Source organism: Vidua macroura, chromosome 16 (assembly GCF_024509145.1).
Source record: "Vidua macroura isolate BioBank_ID:100142 chromosome 16, ASM2450914v1, whole genome shotgun sequence".
NCBI classification, from domain to species: domain Eukaryota; kingdom Metazoa; phylum Chordata; class Aves; order Passeriformes; family Viduidae; genus Vidua; species Vidua macroura.
Window position 1 is genome coordinate 391,713 of NC_071586.1, and position 22,015 is coordinate 413,727.

Genomic DNA, 22,015 nt, shown 5'->3' on the forward strand with positions numbered 1-22,015 from the left:
GGGCGGGGCCGAGGCAGGAGCGGCGCTCAGCCCAGCCCAGCCCAGCCCAGCCCAGCCCAGCCTAGCCCAGGTCGTTCTGTCGGATGTACACGGGGCTGCTCCCCCGCCGTGGGTTTGAAGGGGCTGTTTCGTGGGAGCTCGGCGTGGAGCGCATCGTCGGAAGTGTCGGTGGAAGGAGCACCGTGTACCAAGCGCGTCGTTGGAAGTGCCGGTGGCGGCCCGTGGGGCGCTCTGGTGGTGGCTGCCGCCCCCGTCCCTGGCGGAGCCCGTGTTTGTGCCGGGGCAGCGAAAGGCACTGCAGCACCCCCGAATGAACAGCGGTTCCTTTGATAGAATTCCCCTTAAGAAGCAGAAACCGAAGGGCTCTGTTGCTGCCGTTGCTCGCTGCCCTCGGACTGCATATGTATCCCCCGCTAGCCCCGCGGAGTCACACCAGAAGTGGCGGATCTGGAACATGATTTGCGCTCGTTCTCCCGGGCAGGGGGAGAACTATATGGTCGGCTGTTATGGAGCTGCATCGTTTCCCTGATGACTTGCTGTGTGTGGTGATGTCTTTCATTTCTGTCCATCCAACACAGCCAATTCCACATTTTTTCAAGCATTCTTGTCATCTCTTCTGCTCTGTGGACTCAGAAACTGATGTGTAAAGGCCTTAAACAGAAAGGAGCTTGATCCTTGTGCTGCACAACCCCTGGGTACAAGCTCCCAACTCTGTACCCTGTAATAAGTGGCTTAACTGCTCTGATATTTCCCCCAAATTTGGATGGATTGAGATCAAGTATTTTATTTTAAACCAGTGTCTCTCAAATTAATCAGGTACCTCCTGCTTACTCCTGTGCCCCTGTCTTTTTTCAAGAGATGCACCATATTAGTCTTAAGAGCACTGTCAACCTTTTTAATGTGTGGTTTACTTTTTTAGTGTGCAGCACACATGTACACACCCCTTTCTCCTCACACATTGATCTTGGCTGCTGGGAAAACCCACTCAGTATCCTGAATGCCTTCAGTGTAGGACTTAGCAGTAGCACTGGAATTGCTGTGCTTCCTTTAATTTAAGATACGGATTTCAATGAAAAAAATAAAAGTCTTCTGTCACATTTAATTGACCAGTCTATAGCCAAAATCCAAGGCCTGATCTATGCAGTTTTTACTTAAAGACTACTCATTCAAAGTGTAGCCTCACTCTGCTGGCATTCCATGGCTGGAGCAGCTCAGAGGAATTTGTCTCATCCTGGTAGGGAGTTCCATGACGCAGCTGCTGCTCGTGGCCCAGCCTCTGACTGAAGACCTGGGCCAGATGTGTTGCTTTAATCTTCCTGAAACCTGGTTTACTCAGGTTTTGAACGTTATCTGACATAGCTGAATCTGCTCAGATTTTTCTAAACCAGACACTGTTCAGATGCTTCTCAACAAGCAAGCCCGGCTCCCCCGAGAGCCGCCTAGCACACCGTACCTGCGGGCACCGGCGGGTCTGCACCACGGCCAGGGGCCGCGGCGCGCTCTGCGGGCAGCAGCCTGAGAGCACCCACCGCGGGCGGCTGGGCCAGCGGAACGCTGCGGTTGACCCTGGCGACGGGCGGGGAGACTTCCGCGGGGCCCGGCACGGCTTCCGGGAGAGGCGGGAGCAGTGGATCCGGGTGCGGCGTTCGGTTGTGCTCCCTCCGCGCCTTCGGCCGCCGGCATGGCCCGCAAGAAACTGCACCGGCCCATCGCCGCCATGGCCAAGAAGATCCGCGAGTACCGGGAGCTGAAGGATCGGCCACGGGACTCTCAGCGCTTCGCTGTGGACTACGAGACCATGCGGCGGCCGCTAACGCAGAAACGGCTGCCCGTGCGAGCCTGGGAGGACGTGCGGAACGAGAACCGACTGTTTGCGCTGCTCTGCCGCCTGCCGCGCTTCGGCGTGGGCCGCACCGTCACCCGCAAGTCCTGGCTGTGGGCGCACCACGAGCCCTGCTACTGGGTCGTCACCAAGGTGAAGGCGGACTACATGGCCGAGGTACCTGCCCCCTCCCGCCCGTCGCCCCGCCGCGCCCTGCCCCCTCCCGCCCTCCACCCCGCCGCGACCCACCCTCAACAGCTTCCTCTTTTCTTTGCAGAACATGGACCATGGAAGAGCCTGGGGCTACCTGACCTTCAAAGGTAAAACCGGCTCGTTTTCCCACACATGGGGGCAGAGCTAGAGAGCACGGGTGCGTGAGGGTGGCAGGGAAACCGCGGGCTCCCTGACTGGGAAATTTGTTTTTCTCAGATATTCTAATGGGAAAAGAAATTCCTTGCATTTTAAAGGCTAGGAATCTACCCCCTTCAGAATGTCTTTCCAAGGAATGCTGTGGGAGAGCCAGTGCAGTATGACCTTGGGGAACAGCAGCACTAAAAGCATATTAGATGAGCTGACAGACTGTTCTGGGACTTTCAAAGCAAGACACAGTATGAGCATGAGGATATTCCAATTTAAATCGTTTCTAAAAAGGAAAAAGTGCAATGGCAAGTAAGTTGTGTTACTGGAATTTTAAATTAATGATTGGAGTTGTATGAGTGAATTTTCCTTTTTAGAGTTGCTTTATATTAAGTATACAATTTTCCCTTACTGGAATTACTGAAATAGTACTCATTCAAAGGTTTTTAAGTTGTTAAGCACTTTTAACACTTAGTTTTCCAGGAAGCTTTCATCAGTGTAGGGAGAAATTAGTCTTGTTCCTTAGCCATGGAAATGGAATTTGAGAGAGACAAAGCAAAGCTTTAAGAGAGGGAGTCATCCACATAGCTGGAACCCGTTTCTATTTCTATTTCGATTCTCAATGACGGAAGTGAGATCCTGTAGTATAGCAGGGAATAATTTGTTCAGCCTTTTGAAAACTCTGATTACTCTTCCCTTTTGTAGCATTTTTGGTGCCAAAGAGTTGACACTTGCTGTGTCTGGAGGCAGTTTATTGTGATGGTGTTACCCACTGGTGTTCATTGTCTTTTCCCAGGCAAAACTGAAGAGGAAGTGAGGGAGATCGACAAAGCCATGTACCATGACTGGCGTATGGTGCCCAAACACGAGGAGGAAGCCTTCAAGAAATTCACCCCAGTGCCTGAGGCGACTGTTCGGTTCCTGCCATACCCACCACTGCTCCGAGCCATGATCCTTGCACAGTGGCAGAAGGAGGGAAGACCAATCATGGAAGAGCCAAATATTGATCTGGAGAAGGTCCTGGCCTCTCCTCAAGAGTGGGCAAAGAAAAAAGCTACTGGGACACTGGTATAGAGACTTCTTAGTGTCCTAAGCAGCCCATGTGCTCTCACTGCCTATTAGTAGCTCAGTGCACAAAGGGTCTTAAAGAGCCCCTCTGTGCCCATTGTGCCAGGATGTTTCCAGCTTTCTCTTCAGCCCTGTACAGCCACCTCATCTGAAAGGGAAGATGCAGATATATTCAGACTCTTCTTCCATAACTTTGGTTTCAGTAAGCAGAAGGGTCTTCTTGGCTCCCTGGATAGTCTCTAAATACACTTCAGCTTCAGTCAGCCAGCTGCAGTTCTTTGGAGCATAATATTTTTTATGTAACTTGGGTCCTGCATGAATCACAGAAAAATTACTGTGAATATCACAGTATTTCACAGAGCTCTGAGAAAATGTATCTGCAAATGGAAATAAATGTTTTCTTAATTCTGCAGCACAGTTCTAAGAAAACTCATGATTTTTTTTTTTCAGTGCCTGGACATCATGACAGCCAAATGGAGAGCCATTACCTCAGGCACAGCATCTGATTCTCTGAACACTGCAGAAGGCAGTGTGAGCAAGAAGCGAGGAACATGACTTCAATACTAAGATAATCCAAAGCTATCTCTCTTACTCCCAAATATGGCTGTCAAGAGATAGGGGAAATTATTTTAGTTCTGTTGATGCAAAGGAGGTGGTATTGGCTCTTACCATTTGAAGCCAATTGTAAATTACCCCTGTTCCAGGGCAGCATGTTATGAACATTAAAAGATGCAGCTCCTGAGCACAGTTCATGGCATTTCATCTTCTCTTGCAGTGGCTGCAGATGCTGCTGCTGTGTCAAAGGCTGTTGGAGGGTCTGGTCTGGGCGTGGGTGGAAGGAGCACAAGAGCTGTTCAGCTCTATACATCAATTCCCTGCAGAAGTAACTGTTTAGTTCCTGTGTCTGCAGGTAGTCAGGAGGTGGTGTTCCATTTACTGCAGCATGCTGAAATCACAAATAGCCTGAAGGGATTTCTGAGGGTAGCACAAACTGGACTCTGCTCCACCCCAGTATGTGTGGCCTGGTGAAGCTGGGAACATGAAACCCCAGCCAGCAGGAAATGGCTGTCATCAGGCAGGAGCACACAGATTGACATTGGCTACCTGTATTTCCGTAGGGTTCCTCACCAGAGGTTCCTGAAGGGTTAAGATGCTATGGGATATGAAGGAAGCTCACAAGGTCCTGTGACAAGGAGCAGAACTGAGCCTGCCTTGTTGTGGCAGGAGCACTGCAGAGCACGTGCCAGATCTCGCTTCAGAAGGAATGGGAGAATCCAGGAGAGGGAGAATCAGGAGTAGTATTAAAGGCACAGTTTGAGGCTGTGAGCCTTTCCATGGCAGTTGCTGTGGCTGGAAGGTAGTTTGTCTGATTCTTAGTCTCCACTGCTGGGCACTGAGCTGAGCTGTTGCATTCCTGTCCGCACCATGATTGAGGTTCTGAACACAAACCAAGAACAAGGGAGATGGGAGAGAGATGTGAGTCAGATGGGATGAGTAGAATAGTCTAGTCCTCTGTTCTGCACACCTGGGATCTAAATGTAGCACCAGCAGAGGAAGTGTCTCCCTGAGGGGGCACACAGAATCTGACCTCAGTGGGCAGACATAAGTGCTGGTCACAGCAGCTCCAGAAAGGCAAGAAATGACCCATGATCAAAGTATGTAAAGGGAGCCAAGCCAGGGAGCCAAGCCAACAGCAAAAGCAGATGGAGCTGATAAGGCATAGACTCACCCAGCAGCAGCTTGGGTGAGGTGGGATCTCTGAAGATGATGTAGTCAAAATCCAGCCCCCTGGGTCCAAGGAGTCCATCCAGGAGCGGCTGGAGACTGACACAGTTACATGTTGAAGACCTCAGGTTGTGCTTCAATGAGGCTCCTGGGTCACAGGAGGAAAGGGCCCCTGTACAGGTGGGGGTCTAGGTGGCACTTACCATGACAGTTAGGACCTGCTGGTGAGCTCAGGGTCATGAAATGGGGAAATGGGTGTCTTCTCACAGAGCTCTGGGGAGCCTGTGAGCCTTTCCCTGATAGTGAAGGTCCCTTATGGGATGCTGCACAGCCTGTTTGCCATGTGTTGGATTCCACACCCAGAACATGCTGTGAGTTCTGATGAGCCTCCCAAACTTGTACATTTCCTCACAGATTGTTTGCCAACGTGGGGGGATTGTTTGAAGGGTGTTGGCAGTGACCTCCTTCCTTAGCCACTAGACATGGCTGTACTTCACCCAGGGCCCTGCTGAAACTGCTCCTGGCTGTTTTTCAAAGGGTGCAGCCCCAGGGATTTAGCACTGATTGCAGCACACGTTTCCAAACCTCATTGTTGAGGTGCCCCCATTAACTGCAGAGGCATTGCCAGTTGTACTACACCCTGGCCTGTGTCACACCACAGTGCGTGTGCTGGTCACAGAGGTGACTCACCTTAGGGCTCACTGCTTGGGGCAGATGATGCTCCTCTCCAGTCTCAAGGACATGGCTCATTGCCATGTCTAGCCCTTGAATCGATGCAGTTCTACAAAATAACTATGAAGGTGTCCAAATGCTCCTGGGACTGAGGGGCTCCCCACAGTCGAATGATGCATATTGGGACTGTGCAGTGCCACCCTGAACAGTGTTGAAAACTGACCTGATGTGTTATCCCTGGCAGTTCCTGGTGGCCTGAAAGGGCCACCCTGACTGAAGTTCCAGCAAGCCAGCAAGTGAAAGCTTCTCTGCTCCAGCTTCTATTTCTGAAGTTGTGCCACCTTATATTTCCACCTTTTATTTCTGCTGCTGGTACAAGTTACAGATTGCACTGTTGCTTGCTGGACCAGCCCCTTCTGCTCTGATCTTGTGAGCCATCCACATTTCATTTCTTGCCACTGAAATGCTCAACAGGGAACACTTGAGCTGCATTCCCACCCTTGCAAGTGTCCTGTTAAAGACTGAGCAGCAATTCCAGTGCCTTCATAGGAACACAACATGCTGCCCAAGCTGATGTTAACATGTTTATTACATACAGAACAGATACGGTTTGTTGTTGACAGCATAGGGGACAAAGCATGGGAATATATTCGTACAGCAGGCTCTTTACAGAATGCCATCTTCAGACCAAACAGCGGAGTTTACAGGCCTTAAGACACTTTTAAAAATCCTTTTGTAACATACAAGATACTTTACATACATCACAGTGGAGATATGACAGAGAAGCGTACTGAAGCCAGTTAGTTCTCACCTCAATGCCCAGCAGCAACCCAAGGCTACAGGAGCTATCAGCAGAGGCTGGGTCTCCCCCTGCAGCTGCCCCTCTGGGCCATGTGCTTCTCTTGGAGGAAACCATGGCATTGAGCTGGAAAGGAATCTGATGGAAGATTCCCATGTGTTGTTAGGGCCCAGTGGGTGACAGGAGATCAAGTGCTGTCCCTTCAACTGCTCATACCAGATACAGAACAGTCAGTGGCACAAATGTTGCAAATCTGACTTTTCTATGAAAGAACTAACAGAGTTAAGGAACTGAACCCTACCAGGGCTTCTTTTTCCCTTTAACTAGCCCAAATTCTGAAATTTGCCTGGCCCTAACTGATGAACTATTACATGACAGTGGAATCTGTCCTCTAAATGTTATATTGTTTACTTCAATGCGCTCTGTGTTGGGATCCAAAGAGGTCTTCCTAGCAGAAAGCATATGGTGAAAGTGAATGAGAAGCCTGGCATGATCAGCAGTGCCCCAGCAAAATGTCCCTGGTGAAAGGTCTCCTGGCATGCAGGTGGTGGCTCCATGTATCCCGTAACCTCGTGCCAGTCACAGAGCCCAGTATGCGGATGCCTGGAAGATGCCCTCTGGCTGGATTCCTGCCTTGGGGAGGAGTGGTGTGATGGGTACATGTTACCAGCACTGCTCACACGTAGCATAGGCACCACTGTGGCTGGCTGAGGCTTCTGTTCACCAGAGATGTCTCTTGCCTTCCAGCAGAGAAAATGTATGCCACAACCTCTCCTGAACTGTGGATACAAAAATTGTTTAGGTGCTGCTGTATCAGGAGAGATGCCACATGTTAGAGCATCCCCTGGGAATATGGCATCCCTGCAGTACACCAGGATCTGCAAGCCTGGTCCATGGCAGCAAGCACAGGACACAGCAGGGAGCTTTCCAGGAGATGGAGGCTTGCCCAGTTGTCCCCATACTGTCACAAGGACATCTCTGTGAACCCTGGAGTGCTGTACAGGTCAGGCAAAAAACAAGAGGACCACCAGGAGCTTCCAAATTCATCACTAACAAATGCAACTTGTCCTACTCCTGCACAGCCAGGAAAGAATGTTCAAGGGACAGAATTTGTCCTTGTGAGACTATGTCAGAAAGGGAGAACACACCATTGTCTCTACACCTGTAACTTTCATATTCTGCATCTTGAGCTCAAAACCACTCTCCCTGGCCCCAGTTTTTGCTGCTTCTTTTGTAACCAGGATGCACATCTGCAATCAGCATTGCTTAGACGGAAAGCGCTATCACCATTTTTCTTGGGGGCTGTCAATTTTTTCCAGGAGTCAGAAATTTCCAGCTTTTAAAACATCTTACTAGCATAGTCAGTGCTTGTGATATTACGTAAAAGATGTCAGGAATCTAGCCTCAATTCTTTTGCTGTGTGACATCAGGTGAGACATAGCCTTGACTGCACTTGTCCTAACCAACTGCCAAGTCTCTGTTTTCCAGGTCTCTGTGAAAAGAGATCTCCTTCCAGCATGTCCTAAAAAGTAGATACAGCCTTGAGATGAGGCAATCTCAATGTGTTAATGCAGAACTCACAGCAGATCAACACCATCTCCCCTCACCTGTCTTTTAAAAGCCACCAAATGCAATGCAGAGATAACCACATGAACCTTTCAGAATGAACTCAGGAATTTTTTTCTGTATGGCTTTTTTTGGAAGGGAGAGTTAAAAGCCTTGCCTTTTCTTAAAAAAGCAACATTCTGGTACCCTTTTGCTACTACTGCTGTTTGGCCTTGACAATCAAACACCTACCTTCCATCTGAGCCCACCAAACAATTCTCTTGGGACGCACACAGGCAGGCACCCAGCATGTGACTGCTGAGGCAACAGCAGCAGCAGAGGAAGGGACTTTCCCCCTGCAAAGATGGAGGATGTGATCCCCACAATAAGGGTGCTGCTGCCTTCTTCAGCCCCACAGCCGAAGTGCTGCTGAAACCACGATGCTCTTTGGAGGCTTCCTTGGACCCTTTGTTGCTCTAAGACCAGAGGATATTATTCTGTGCTTAAGGGTGAATAAGGATAAGATGAAGAGTCTACTGGTGAAATAGAAGGATTTCTGCTGGGGTGCTGCAGAAGTGATTCACCATCACTGCTTTGGCAGGGAATGCCTGGGGACGCACTTCTTTCTCATGCAGGTGGGAGTGAGGCAACCTGCCCAAGAACCTGAGCCACCCCCTCCAGCTGCCCCTCCTGACACTGGGCAAAGGTTTCCCACAGTCCTGGCTCCAAGCTCCCTCCATGGTGTACTGCCATTTCTCTCCTTTTAGATGCCAGCTCCAGAGCAGAACAAGAACCTAACCACGCCAAAAGCATACGGGCCCGAGTTGAAAGCTACGAGTTCAGAGATTCAAGGGGGTCACAGTCCAAGGCAGGAACCGTTGCAGTTGTCCAGGGTCAGTTTCCAACAGGAGTTATAATGCAGGCGTTCTGTATGTACATCGTGGCATTCAGGTGGGAGGAGGGACACTTACATTGTGGGAAAAGAGGAATTCTCACTCAGGGATGTATGATACCTGCCACACAATAATGTGGCTCCGTTCAGCCTTGGAAAGTACTGGCTTCACCTGGGTGGCATCTCCCGCATTCTCTTCTGTCTCATCATCTTCTCCATCCCCTGAAGAGAGAACGCAGAGAGTAAAAATGGCAGGAAAGAAAATGCTCTGGAATACTCTAAAGAGGCCAACACCCCTTTTATAGTCCCAGCAGTCTGATAACAGATTCTGTGAACTGAGATCTTTCTCTGTGCCTGGAGAACATTTACAGCAACCCCATTCGTTTCTGAAGCTGGACTGCATGGATGGGACAAACTAGCTCCAGCAGCAGCAAAAAACACCCTTCCTTTCAGGGAAGCCAATTTTTACACACAGAGCACCCTCAGCAGCATGGGCAATTGTAGTGGGGAAGCAATATTTGGAGCCAGTGGCACAGATGCATTTGTTCTTTCCAAAGCCATTCATACTGATGCTATTTTATGATAGTTTTAATGTATTTGTTGCTTTGTAGATTGCTAATGCATGGCTGTAGCTCCCAGTACTTTTCCTACTCTTTCCCCCTACATTTTAGAACAGTAAGCTAACCTTCTAACATATTCCTGAAATACTATTTAGTCTAGTCTCTTTAGTCAACCAAGGACATCTTGCTTTTTACCATGCATCACAGATGTAATAAATGTGGGGCAAAGCTCTTGGATCAACTCCAGTGGGGCAGAACCTGGGGAAAATTACCTAACCAACTGCTCTTCTAATTGGACGATATTTGTTAATTATGCTAATTTGTTTAACTTACAAAAGCGTAGAAATCCTGTATCATGTGTGTATCTTGTACCTGGAGGCCTCCAGTTAAGGACCTGTTTTTATATTACTTCCTATATTAATATCGTCTCAAAACTGTGTTGTTTTGTTCTTGATTTTGTAGGCATCACTACAGCCATGTGGCACTGCAGCCACAGGGCACAGGTTGACAGCCTTGTGCTGTGCAAGGAACATCCTTATTTACCCTCACAGCCAAATGCAGGAGAAACAGTATGGGGCTTTTTTGCTTTGGTTCTCCACAACAGTGATGCCTCTCTCCATGACCACAGCTATGCACCCACTTTCCAGATGCCTCCCACCAAGGGGACTTACCAATCCGGAAATCGATATACCCTTCTCCTCCACTCAGCACCAGGACGTTCTTTAGCTTCTGACCCTCAGTCTCAGTGGCTGCTGTGCTGGGGTTCTCCGAAGGGCTGTCCAACACACTCCCATTCAGGGTCGCAAGGACGTTGCCTAGGAGAGGACAGAGGTGCTGTCGGTGCCTCTGCTCAGCCCCCACACAGTTCACATGCATACAAACACATTGTGCAGACCAATTCTTTCTGCTAGTCAAATCTGGTAGTCACTCCAGTATAAATACAGATGTGTGAACCACAGGAGTGCCAGCCATGGCCTGGACCCTAGTCTGCTGCAGACCAGCTCAAGCCCCTGCTACAAAAGGGATGGAGGGACAAGCACCTGCTGAAGGAGAGCTGTGCTTACCTGGCACAGAGACAAAGAACTTGACAGCATCACGGTGGCCATGGAAGCAGAGCTGTGCCTGAGCCATGGAGCAGTAGGGAATGAAGCTGCTGGCAGATTTGTCACTGTTATCATCACCATACACGTGGATGACCCCACCAGAGCGACTGCCCTCTCCAGAGGTTGGTGAAGTCTTGTTGGCTGGAGACGGAGCAAGAACACCATCAGTGATAGCTTTGAGTCCCCTTTACAGAAGGGACTCAATCAGAGAGAAAAAATCATGAGCCGTGAAGGAAAAGTTTTAAACGTGCAGGTCTCTTTAAAGGTCTTTTATGAATGATGTGATGGAGGAGACCACAGCAGATTACACAGTCCCTCTCTTTTAGCCTGGGGCAAGCTAGACTGGTGTCACCAGCAGTGATCCTGTCCAGCCTCCAGAAATGACCCGCTGTCCTAGGATCAGCCTTGGTCTTTTGTAGCTGGCAGGGTACCCAAAGTGTCCACTGTCCCCAGAAGGCACCTGGAGGAGAATTCCTGCTCTGGATTAGTGACGTTGCTCAACTTCCAAGTCGAGTCCTTTGCTCATGCCCAGTAATGAACACACATGCTGCTGAAAGCAGTCTCTGGGCCCAGTGAAGCCTCTCAGCCCACCCAGAGCCATCACAGAAGTGGATGTCCTTCCTCATTTCTTGATTTAACCACGACACCACATTGTCAGCTACTCCAGCAATGAACATCTTTCAGATGCTCACCATCCACAGCTTCCAAGGAGGGCTCAGGGCCCAGTATCCTTCATGACCAGGCTCCCAGAATGTGACAGTTTCCACTCACCAAGCAACAGTGCTCTGAGCTCAGGGTGGGAGATGCTTTCCTTCTGCATGCACCCATGTCAGTACAACAGGAACAGTATTAAACTAGGCAGTTTTCATTTTTCTGTGAGAGAGGTTGATTGCTCCGTTAATTATCTGTAGTTCTGTGTTTTAACTTTGGGTGAATTTCAAGTTACGTGACTTGGACAAAAGAGACTTTTCCCTATCAGGCTCAAGCCAGGACAGTGGGACAAGTACAAATACTTTGATGGAAGAATGAGAGTCAATGTGTGTACAGTATCTGGCTTTTTACTGCAACTAGTATCAGATGCTTTAAAAGGAGGAGACGTGTTGATAATGCATCTGGACAGCCACATGAATGTCTTTAAGTGAGAAAAAAGCCCCTCTAATTTCTGACCCTGGGAAGGCGTGAATTTGAACTGAGATCCTGCCTTAACTGGCACAAACCTAAGCAATTCTTCATGCTTATCAAGTCCCCTTGGGTTCAACATCTTGTTTGATAACTTACAGCTGACAGGTGCCATAGCACCGCCTGCCATCGGCCTGAAACTGACGAAAGAAGCATCCTTGGAAAACAAAGGGTGACCAAGGGAGACCTTGGAAAAACAATCTACTCCCGCTTCCTGCTTCTGACTGAATGAACCTTTCCTGTCCCCATCTCAAACTGGTCTACCACAGTAAGGGAATCACTGTTGAAGAATAATTATCCTTAACACAAAAAACCAGAAAGATGAACAATGAGATGGAAAACACTGTTTATAGCTGTGGGAAATGAGGATATTTACATGACTGTCTCTGATTGCTGTTCTCTAATGCAACTTAAAACAAAAGAGTGATGAGAAAAAATGGATGAAGAGAAGTTGAATGGCAGAATGGAAGGTAGGAGAATGACTATGGGTGCAAAAGGAATCACAGCTGTGGAGGGGAGGCAACGGACTTACCCCGGAGCCCAAGGAGTTGGCCGCGGTGGAGGACTACAGCTAGGCACAGGCAGGGAGTGGGAACACAGAGGGGCACGGGAAGTGATGGGTAGGATGGGAGAGAAGAAAAAGGTGATTACTGGGAGATCATTTGGGGGCAACAAAAAGAGTATAAAACCTAGAGAAACCACCACAGAAGCTCCTATTAGTTCATACTAACACTGTTCTTGCTCACTTTGCTCTTACCATACAGGGACAGATGTGGCATCTGAGGTGGGAGAGGGACCGTGTCACAAGGATCCACTGCTACATATTTAGTGAGATTTTCTTGCTTACCACATTTTTTACAGGAACACACAAAAGATGAAGCAATTGGTTTTACAGCAGGGAAAAAGTTTAACTCAGAACAAGGACAGCAGCCTTAAGACAGAATGGGCTTCAGAAAGGAACTCAGAAACAAAACCAAAATTGCAATGCATGAACAGGACCATGTCACTGCCCTCCTGGTGTTAACCTCAGGCATATCCAACTTCATTGCCCTCAGAGGAGACCATCCCAAACCTGACTTCCAGGAGGATTACAAGAGGTTTGCTCTTTTTACACAAGAGGTATTTGTTTCTCAGCTTTCCTGTGAGCATTGGTGAGGAAACATACATTTGGCTGCTTTCTGTTGAAAGCAATTGCTATCAGTCTCAAATCCTACTTCCCCATGATGATCTGGATAAGACCTTCAGAATAAGATACTGACAGGCAGGTTCAGAACAGGACTAGTAAGAGCTTCAACTAAACCTCCAGCTCCAGAGAGTCAACTATTTATTCTTACTGCTGGGTCCCCTCACCAGGCTGGATTTGGTGTAGGATACCTATTTCTACTTGTCTGATAAAGCTGAGCCCTAATCTGAGTAAATGGAGCTTTTCTAAGCTCAGTTTTTGGAAAATTCTGCTATGGAGACATTTAGATGACTAGGCCAAAGTGGAATTTCTAAGGAGATCTTCCTGGTGACCTCTCATCCCATGACCTCTTTTTGGAGACTTACTACAATTCCCAAAGCTTTGTTTCTCCTGTTTCACATTAGCTACAGAATCAGTTCACATCACTCTGCTCTGTCAAGGTCCAGGGCTGCTCATACTCTGGGCTCTTCTCCCTGAAATGTCAGGAAAGCATCAGCCTGCCTGAACCACCTGCCATGCTGCACAAATAACACCTAAAAGCTTTTTTTTAGGGGGGATGCAAGAGTACTTTCAATAAATGTCACTTACTCTCAGTCAGGGGAATGGAGATGACAACACCGTTCCCGGTGCCCACCCAAAGGCGGTTGCCAGCAATAAGTAAGGCTGTGATCCGCACAAAGGAGAAGCCCAGCTTTCCAGTGCCTAGGAAGCATGAATGAGTTGGGCAGTCAGTGATGACTTTGGGCAAGGTCTGCTTTGCGCAAATTCTGCCTTGAGCTCAGTAAGCAACAGACCCTCACCTAGCATCTTGCTGACGTAAGGCTCAATGTCGACATCCTGCAAATGTTGATGGCTGTGGGCATGGTAGAGCCTCAGCGTGGAGTCCAGACGGATGGAAACCCACACGCCATCTCCAATCCATGCCAGCTGTCGCACCTGGCTCTCCCGACGAGGATGGGCATCAAAGGATTTCTAAAATACCAATGTGAGTTCACAGAAGTTTTGCCATTATCTATATTCCACATATACATATACTCAATTTTCAACTGAGATCACTTGTTTGAGTTCCAGAGATCTTGGAGAAGCTGTGTTAATGCCAGCTGATCCCAGCAGTTCATTACTGTACACTTCATTACTGTACACAAAAAGTCCTTTGCTTGAGCAGCTATCTGGCAGCTTTGCAGAACTGATGGTCTTTTCCGACCACTTCGGGAGCAAGGGCATTTAGACAGCAAGAGCTTTCAATGTACTTGACAGAGAAGGAAAACACACAACTCCAGGATAAATTCCAAGGATCAAACTGCTTTGGCTCACTAATGTGAACTTCAGATCCAGCACTTCTTCTCTCCTCAATCAGAATTATTTCAAGCATTCTCCGATTTGTACCAACACCACTGTACTGATTTTCACCCAAAAGGCTCTAAACATTGTTTTCCCTTTAATGGGATCCCAGGGGCTTACTAACTGTACTGTTCCTTTGTACCATTATGCCTAAAGATGGAGAAGCCTTAGATTATATGTGAAGAGTCACTGGAAAACAAACACCTATGTTTGGACAGTACACAGCCCCATAGACTCCCTAGTAAAGGCAAAGAAAATTGTCAGTTTAGACTTACTGATAGAATTTATGCTCTGCAAAGGGAGGAAGGAACAAATAACCCCTGGCAGATTAGATCATAACATGACCCAGACTGACAATCTTGGTCAAGAGCTGTTAAGAATAAATACAACACAAGTGTGTGCACACATAGACATGTATGTGCTCTCTTACCTCAATCTGCATTGTCTTCGGCTGGATAACATGGATTTTGTTCTTGTAGCCACACCAGACTCTATCATAGACCACAGCCATGCAACGGATGGAGTGGTGAGTGTGGCCAAGATCCATCAGGTGGTAATTACTGAGATCCCACTGACCATCTGAGGTGAAAAACAAGTGTGGGAAGATGCATCTCCTCCATGACATGTGAGCATACAACAGAATCCTCTACCTTTCTATATGTATCTTGGTATACAGGCTTAGCTGATACTCAAATGCTCAGTTTGCTTATGTCTGTGACCTTCCTATGACTCCTGCTTTGGGCACAGCCTTACCCTTATGAAACATGTAATGATAAAGTTTAGTTTGATGTCCAACAGCTCTCAAATCAGGCCAATTTAAACATCCTTTATTGCAATGAAGTGAACAGGCTTCTCTAACAAGTACAACAAAAGCAGTGAGAGAAGAGGGAAGACAGCTGAACAAGACTATGCAGAAACTTAAAAGGAAATGGGCCATACAGTCCTTGTGATGAGGCTTCCTCACATCACAGACCTATAACATAATTCGCCCAAAGTGTTAAATCCAGGAAAAGGAATCAGATCATCCTTCTCTCACTCTTATTTTTAACTAACCAGGCAGATATTGTGTTCTTCACAGACGAGAAGCCTCTATGTCATGAAGCTTTATCTTATTTCTGATGGGAACAATTTTGATGTGTCAATGGTCAGGCTTGAGCTCATGACAAAGGCTGAATCAAAATTTGAATTGCACAAGCCCAGAAATGTCTATATTTCTGCTTGCTGAATGAAGTGCTACTCAATGAATAACTAAGTTCCTTATATGCCAACATTAGACATAGTTAGCAAATCCCCATGTGCTGTCAGATGTGAACATAGCTAAGACTGCTCAAGCCATAGGGAAACAAAACCCATAGCAGTGAAGAGGACCAGAAATTGAATTTACTAAGTGTACCTCAAACAACTGCACAGCATATGTATTCCTAAAAGTGTCACGTTTACTCCACATGTACTACACAGAACATACACACATTTTTGTTCAAAAAAGCTCAGGAAGTGGTGTTAGAGTACACCTGAGATGGTTTGGGATAGCGATTATAATAGCCTTGTGTTTAAACTCGGTGTTTGCACCCCAGCAGCCAGCAACTTCCTCACCTCCGGAAGAGCACTTAATCCACTGCTACACTTTCAGCCAAATTTTGTTTTCTCTATTACATTGATTCTTACCTTCTCCCCGATGGAATATGGCTAGTGTTCCATCTGCCAGAGCAACCAGAACCCTCCCTTTCACATGTCTGAAATAATAGGATAGTAAATACATAAAAAATGCAGTAGAAATTGGGGACTCAAAAACTCTTCCTGCCATACATACACACCATCTTTACATAGTCTCCAGAGTTCCCAGTCAGTTTAGCATTGCAGGAACATCCTGCAAGAGGTCACACCTCTTACCTTCACTGCAGTAAGATCACATTTGTAAGTTTTCTGTTGAGGGAATTCTTCTCCTTCACAATACAAACACCATCAATTTCAACAAATTCCCCCTAATTTACCCCTCAGTGAAATTTTGCCTTTCTCCTCCCCATTTACTTCCTCCTGATATTGCTAGACATGTATTCACTGAATCAGGTCAAGACCGCAACTGAGCAGGAAAATGGGTTGGTATGAGGCTTTCCCATTACAAAAACCTTGGGAAACTTCTCTCACAAAACAATGCACTTAGGAAAGCAAAGAAAAAGTTGTGGCTGCCACATCCTTGGAACTGATCAAGGCTGGGAATTTGGATGAGCAACCTGGTCTAGTGGTAGGTATCCTTACTCATGGCAGGGAGTTGAAACAAGAGGATCTTTAAGGCCCGTTCCAACCCAAACCATTCTGTGATTCTGTAAGTCTACGACCAAGAGCTGCTAGCCCCCTCTAAAGCATCACTCAGCCCCTGAACCTTCTCCTTCAGGTCCCTTGGAACACACACTTACACCAGGCTCAGCACAGAGTCCTTCAGCTTTATTGAGTGCAGACACTTCTTCCAGCTGGACACAGCCGAGTGCACATAAAGCCTGTGAGAAAGGACAAATTGGGGAGGGTTAGCAGCAGGGCCCCACACTTTCAGCCTGCCCAGGTTTGAGTCTTCCCTTCTGGTAGGAAAGGTGGAGGTGAGGTAAGAAAGTGATGCTAAATCCCTGAGACTATGGTGAGCTGAGCAATGAAATGAGGAATGGGAACCTTCTCCAGAAACAAGCAGTGAACAAAAGGTGCGTGGACTTGAAAAATAGAGCCCAGAGCAGGGAGGTGACACAGAGATCTGCCAGCCCAAGGGGAACACACCAGCCATTCTGAGCTCCCAGCCACATGGTGGGGGCGGCACTGGTGCAGTTTCCAGCATCCCTGGTTGACTCCTGATCTGGCAGTGTTGTGCTGGGCTCCATCTTCAGCTGCCCATTCTCCCTGAAGAGGCAAAAGAACTGTGTTAGAGATTTAGCAGCAGCAGAGCACAGAATGCCCACCTAGGCCCACAGCCTGGCATTCACAAACAGGTATGGGCCCTTGAAGACACCAATTGCTTCCTTCTCTTTGGTAGTTTTCACCTGCAAATCTGCAATTTACAGTATTTCCTTTCTCCTCCCCTTACCAACAAGTATTTCAAATCTACAGAGCCTGAGTTTAGCAAGACTGTTACACAAACAGTATTTTCTCTGTTCATTTCCAGCTTCAACAGAAACAACTTAGAACATCATCGGCATTCAGGAACAATCTGTATCCAAGACTTCCACCCTATTCTTCAGGCCATCACATCAGCTTTGTTTGTCTTAAGAACTTTTTGAGTGGTGAATATGCTTTCTTGGTTACTTTTACAACACATCAGAGGTACTACTAGAATAAATCAATCATAATTTCTACACACATATCGGTAAGCTCCTTCAGTAAGAACATGAAGTGTACATGTACTTTGGGAGATCTGCCTTAACCACAGGTCTAAGTTCATAGTGAGAGGTCAAATATTTGCATTTTAACAGCTGATCCAGTCAGATGCAGGCTGAGCCACGTCTGTTTTCATTACATTTTTTTCCTTCCCTGCTATCCCATCTGTAAAATTGCTTGGGCACAAAACTGATAGAAGTCTGACACTTTAACAGAAGATCACGCTGCTTCTCTTATCACAAAGCTTATGAAAACAGAACTGATCAGTAATAGAACAGAACCATTACTCTGACCCCAGCTCACCTACCCATTCTGCCTGGGTGCCTGGGCTGGGACAGGGTCTGTGAACACGTGCTCGGTGAGGGGCCTGGGCCGGGCCTGTGTCAGCTCTGCCTCGCTGACACTGCTTTCTGGTACCTCTGTAGCCTCTGTTGCCTCCTCAGTAGACTGAGACTGGTTGATCTTCCCATTGCAGACAGGAGCCACCTCACCTGGAGGACAATGAACAATGTGAGACATGCTGAAGAATCAGCTGGTGAGTTAACTATATAGATATGAGGCTGTAAATTCTTTAATTTATCTTTCCTTGCCAAATTCAATCAAGCCCTGAGCCTGTGCCACAGACACAGCAGCTCATCAGGTATCTTCTGCCTGGAAGGGAAACAGACACTATTTTAAAGTGAAGCATAATCTGTGACTAGCACAGCACAGCGTTGGAAGGGCTTCAAGGCTGTCACTACAGTATGGAGTCAGCAAGGGCAGCACTATGATTTGCATGTGAGCTTAACTGGCTTCCCAACACTCAGGGAACAAAACAATCAGAAAAGCAGCACGTGTAGCAGGGCAAACATCTCACATGCCCAAATACTCGGCTGTATGACTCCTGCAACCAGGCTGCAGCATGTGAATCAGAGAAGAAAGGAGAGCTCTAAGAAGAAATGTACCAAAAGGGCCTTTGGTACTCCTGTATCGTAGTAACAAAATTCTGGAGGCCTCTGAAGTGCTTAACTTGGGGACAAGAGGATGTGGCTGTATGTAACACCATGAGCTTGTACAGGATTAGCTGTAATTGATATGTCACTAAGTTTTACATCCCAAAACTTACTCTGTCCCTTGTCCAGAACAGGTGTGTCCCCACGTGAGGAGCAGTTGCTTCGTGGCACATTGCAGCGGGTTGCACAGCCCACCAGCGTGATCCCTGCCAAGACACCATCTGCTCCGGCTGACTCTTCAGGATTCACATCCCCCTCCAGGAAGATCTCTCCTGGGGGATAGTCACTCTCACTGGCCGCTGAAGACAAAGAACAGGTTCTCATGTAAATCAAGCAATTGCTGCTAATTTAATGTGCTCCTGAAGTCACCCTAATGATGGGAGATTCTGATCCTTCAGAGCTCACCACCCTGGGGAAGCACCACACCATCCATCAGCAGCCTGATCCACAGCAGATCCCCTCATCCCTAGCATCAGTATCCAAGGCAGGTACAGAGCCCTTCCATGCCCAACAGGGCTCACTCCTGCTTCCAAAAAACACCCTTTGTGTACCAAAGGAATGACTTACTGAACACTGAACAGGGAGGGATCTCCACAGAAAGGCAAGATCTGGGTTATGATTTTGGGGAACAAGTACAGAACACAAAAAAGCCCAGGGGTTAGCTCCCAAGTGAGGATGTCTATTACTCCTCAGCGGGGCAGGTGACCCTGTGCAGACCCCAGCCTGGGCTGCACTCACCAGGGATGCTGGAGATGCAGAGCACGTGAGCGTTGCAGACAGTGAATTGGTCCACCACTGTGCCAGGCTGGTTGGCATCAATTATCACAACTTTACTGGTTGACAGCGTGCTAGTGAGGATCCAGACACGGCTGGATGTGGCATCCATCTCATGGAGCTCCTTTGCCTTCGGGACAGCAGATACACATGGGCATGATCAGCACTTTTCTTGGATCAACCTGAGCTTAACAGTGCTTGGCAAGATTTACACATGGTGTGATTTATTTTAAATTATATATTCTATTCTACAGTAGAACTATAGAAGAAATTTTTCTTTTTTATGTTGTTGTCTAACCAGTTATATTTTTTATTTTTATTAATTTGATTCCATTCATGTTGCTGCACTAGTATCCAGAGCATTGGCCAAAGAGCCTGTCTGACTCCTTAGGGGAAGAGAAATTTGGCCACTAATTTTTCTGTTGAGATGTCTGACAAATGTGTCACTGAATATTCAGTTATCCAGAATGCCGTGAGTCTGGGATGTACCCAACTGATCAGCCTAAGCAAGTTGGTCTCGGGAGAGTTTAAGGCAGCAGTATAAGGTGTGGAGAAAAACCCTACAAACCAGACAGCATAAAATATTGTATGATTATCTGCAAATTACAGCTTGGTTCTTTAAACAGGAAAAAAACAAAAAATCACTTAAGACTACCAAAAACCAGAACTGGATTAAATCTCAAGAGGCCCAAATGGACTCAAAGACTGTGTTCTTTTAACAAAGCTTTGCCTGAATGTATTTATTAATTTACAATTATGAGGGCTATATAATCTTCCTAGCAACCTCAATCAGGCATTTAATTGCCCTTATTATTAGGATTTTATTCAAAATTCCAAACATTTCAAAAGCAAAAGCTGGAAAACTTTATACTGGATGATTTGTCCCAAATCACACCAAAAGTTACAGAAGAGCCAGCACACCATAGCACTGTCCCACAGGTACAAGAGCATTTTATGGCATAGTACTAAGATACTGAGAGAGGGGGTGTGGTAGGGATGAAATGAGAAAAAACATTGGAGGGAAAAAAATCCACTTTATTTTCTGACCTTTTTTTTCTCAGGAGACGTATGGTTACTTTTGTTGCTCTCGCCTTCCACTTCCCTGTCACAGGTGAGGGGATCATGCCCAGGATCTAGTTTCTGCCCATTCCCAGGCTCCTGTTCCAAAGGTCTCCATCCTGAGAGATTTACTCCAGCTGCACACCACAGCTAAGAAACAGAAGCAGGAATCTGAACTAAGAATTCTGCAGGCTCTATGGTCACTTTGAATTTAGGCACCTTTGTGGAGAACTGTCAAATGTCAAACATCTAAAACATTTAGCTGGAAACACCAGATCTTGATGATTTCTACTAGAAGATATCTGGATTGATGGAGGTAAGGCAGAGGATCTCTACACAGCAACATCACTGCTTTTTAATCACTGCAAGCAAAGCAAGCCAGGATATGGCAGATGTTTAATGTGTTCAAACTGACAGAAGACAGGTTAAATGAGATATTAGAAGGAGATTCTTCCCTGTGAGGGTGTGAGGCTGGTGAGGTTGCCCAGAGAAACCTGTGGCTGCCCCATCTCTGGAAGTGTGGAAGAACAGTCTGCTGGTTTAGCTCCCAAATAAGTAGTTTTCTGAAATCAAATCCAGCTAACCTCCTATGAATTATTTCCAGGGTGCTTTTTAAGAGAATGCCTGGAAGAGGACTACAGAAATACTAGAATTATCCAAAACCTTAAATGAAGGATGCTGCACAGAACATTATCTAAAGATCACACCTAGAACCTTCTAGAAACAACAGCATAAAATTTTCTTACAATTTAACCATCGGGATGACTTCTAAAAATCATCTCTGAATGAAGCAATGACACGCTGGCTACTTCAAAACAACCAGTTCCAGCAGGTAAGTCTGCCACCTACACAGATGACCACTTATGCCCAACTGCAGTTCTACTCAAAACATTCTAGTATTAATAAACATGGCTTCACAAAAGCTACTCCAGATAATACTGGCCTGTTACCATTGAACTCTGGTCAACAGTAGAATCTAAGGAGTGATGAAATGCGTTTTTACTTTCACTTGGTCATTTTCATGAATTTTTATATCAGTTTTCATTTCCCTAAGGAGTCTTAGGAAAAGCATTAGAAGCATAAAATGTTGCTCTTGTTGATCAATTGTCTCAAAAAAGCAAAAGATGTTAGGGAGCAGCAGGGGACCTAGCAACCAGAACCAGCTGAGAATTTTGTCCTAAAATACTTTTTCCTACATTCACTACAAACCACCATTCAAAAAAAGGAAGTGGAAGATAGAATTTGGAATATATAATGTCAAAAGAATAGAGATTGTTGTAAAAACGGCAGGTTTAGTGACCCAAATCCTTTGCTTATTTCATGTCCCCTTTCGGGACTGCATGGTAAGCAGAAACAATGTACCTTCATAGTTGGGTCCTTCTCTACTAGCGGGCGACAATATACAGGCACAGGGACATTTTTCATGCGAGTGTCTTCCTGACCACCATTGGGACTCAGCTAGGGGGAGAGAAGACAAAAAAGACAGTACAAAGCTGCAAACACATGGATATGGCAAGAGAGATGGAATCAGTGTGACAGAACCAACCAGAGGTGGTTGCTGCTGAGGCTTCCTATCACATCTTGTGT

The 22,015-nt window shown here is 46.8% G+C and overlaps 2 protein-coding genes across 31 annotated transcripts in view; one reads left to right on the forward strand and one right to left on the reverse strand.

The window, feature by feature from the left end:
• The first annotated feature begins 106 nt into the window (after positions 1 to 106).
• MRPS34 (mitochondrial ribosomal protein S34) lies at positions 107 to 3,989 on the forward strand. Its single transcript, XM_053991553.1, has 4 exons — positions 107 to 1,999; positions 2,100 to 2,142; positions 2,976 to 3,247; positions 3,698 to 3,989. Exons 1-4 carry the CDS (start codon positions 1,682 to 1,684, stop codon positions 3,800 to 3,802), a joined length of 738 nt encoding a protein of 245 aa, XP_053847528.1. The 5' UTR covers positions 107 to 1,681; the 3' UTR covers positions 3,803 to 3,989.
• Positions 3,990 to 6,215: 2,226 nt separating this feature from the next.
• MAPK8IP3 (mitogen-activated protein kinase 8 interacting protein 3) overlaps positions 6,216 to 22,015 on the reverse strand; it is a 73,121-nt gene continuing 57,321 nt past the window's right edge. For 27 of the 30 annotated variants that reach the window (XM_053991964.1, XM_053991962.1, XM_053991960.1 and 24 more), the window contains 15 exons: positions 21,791 to 21,886; positions 20,417 to 20,578; positions 19,334 to 19,499; positions 18,709 to 18,894; positions 17,911 to 18,094; positions 17,010 to 17,129; positions 16,661 to 16,741; positions 15,912 to 15,979; positions 14,677 to 14,825; positions 13,706 to 13,877; positions 13,494 to 13,607; positions 12,255 to 12,293; positions 10,505 to 10,684; positions 10,112 to 10,255; positions 6,216 to 9,102 (listed from right to left, as the gene is read on the reverse strand). In XM_053991964.1, the coding sequence (XP_053847939.1) occupies positions 8,981 to 9,102; positions 10,112 to 10,255; positions 10,505 to 10,684; positions 12,255 to 12,293; positions 13,494 to 13,607; positions 13,706 to 13,877; positions 14,677 to 14,825; positions 15,912 to 15,979; positions 16,661 to 16,741; positions 17,010 to 17,129; positions 17,911 to 18,094; positions 18,709 to 18,894; positions 19,334 to 19,499; positions 20,417 to 20,578; positions 21,791 to 21,886 (1,983 nt within the window). In that variant the 3' untranslated portion in view covers positions 6,216 to 8,980. The other 3 variants (XM_053991965.1, XM_053991945.1, XM_053991963.1) reach the window with 2 other exon arrangements.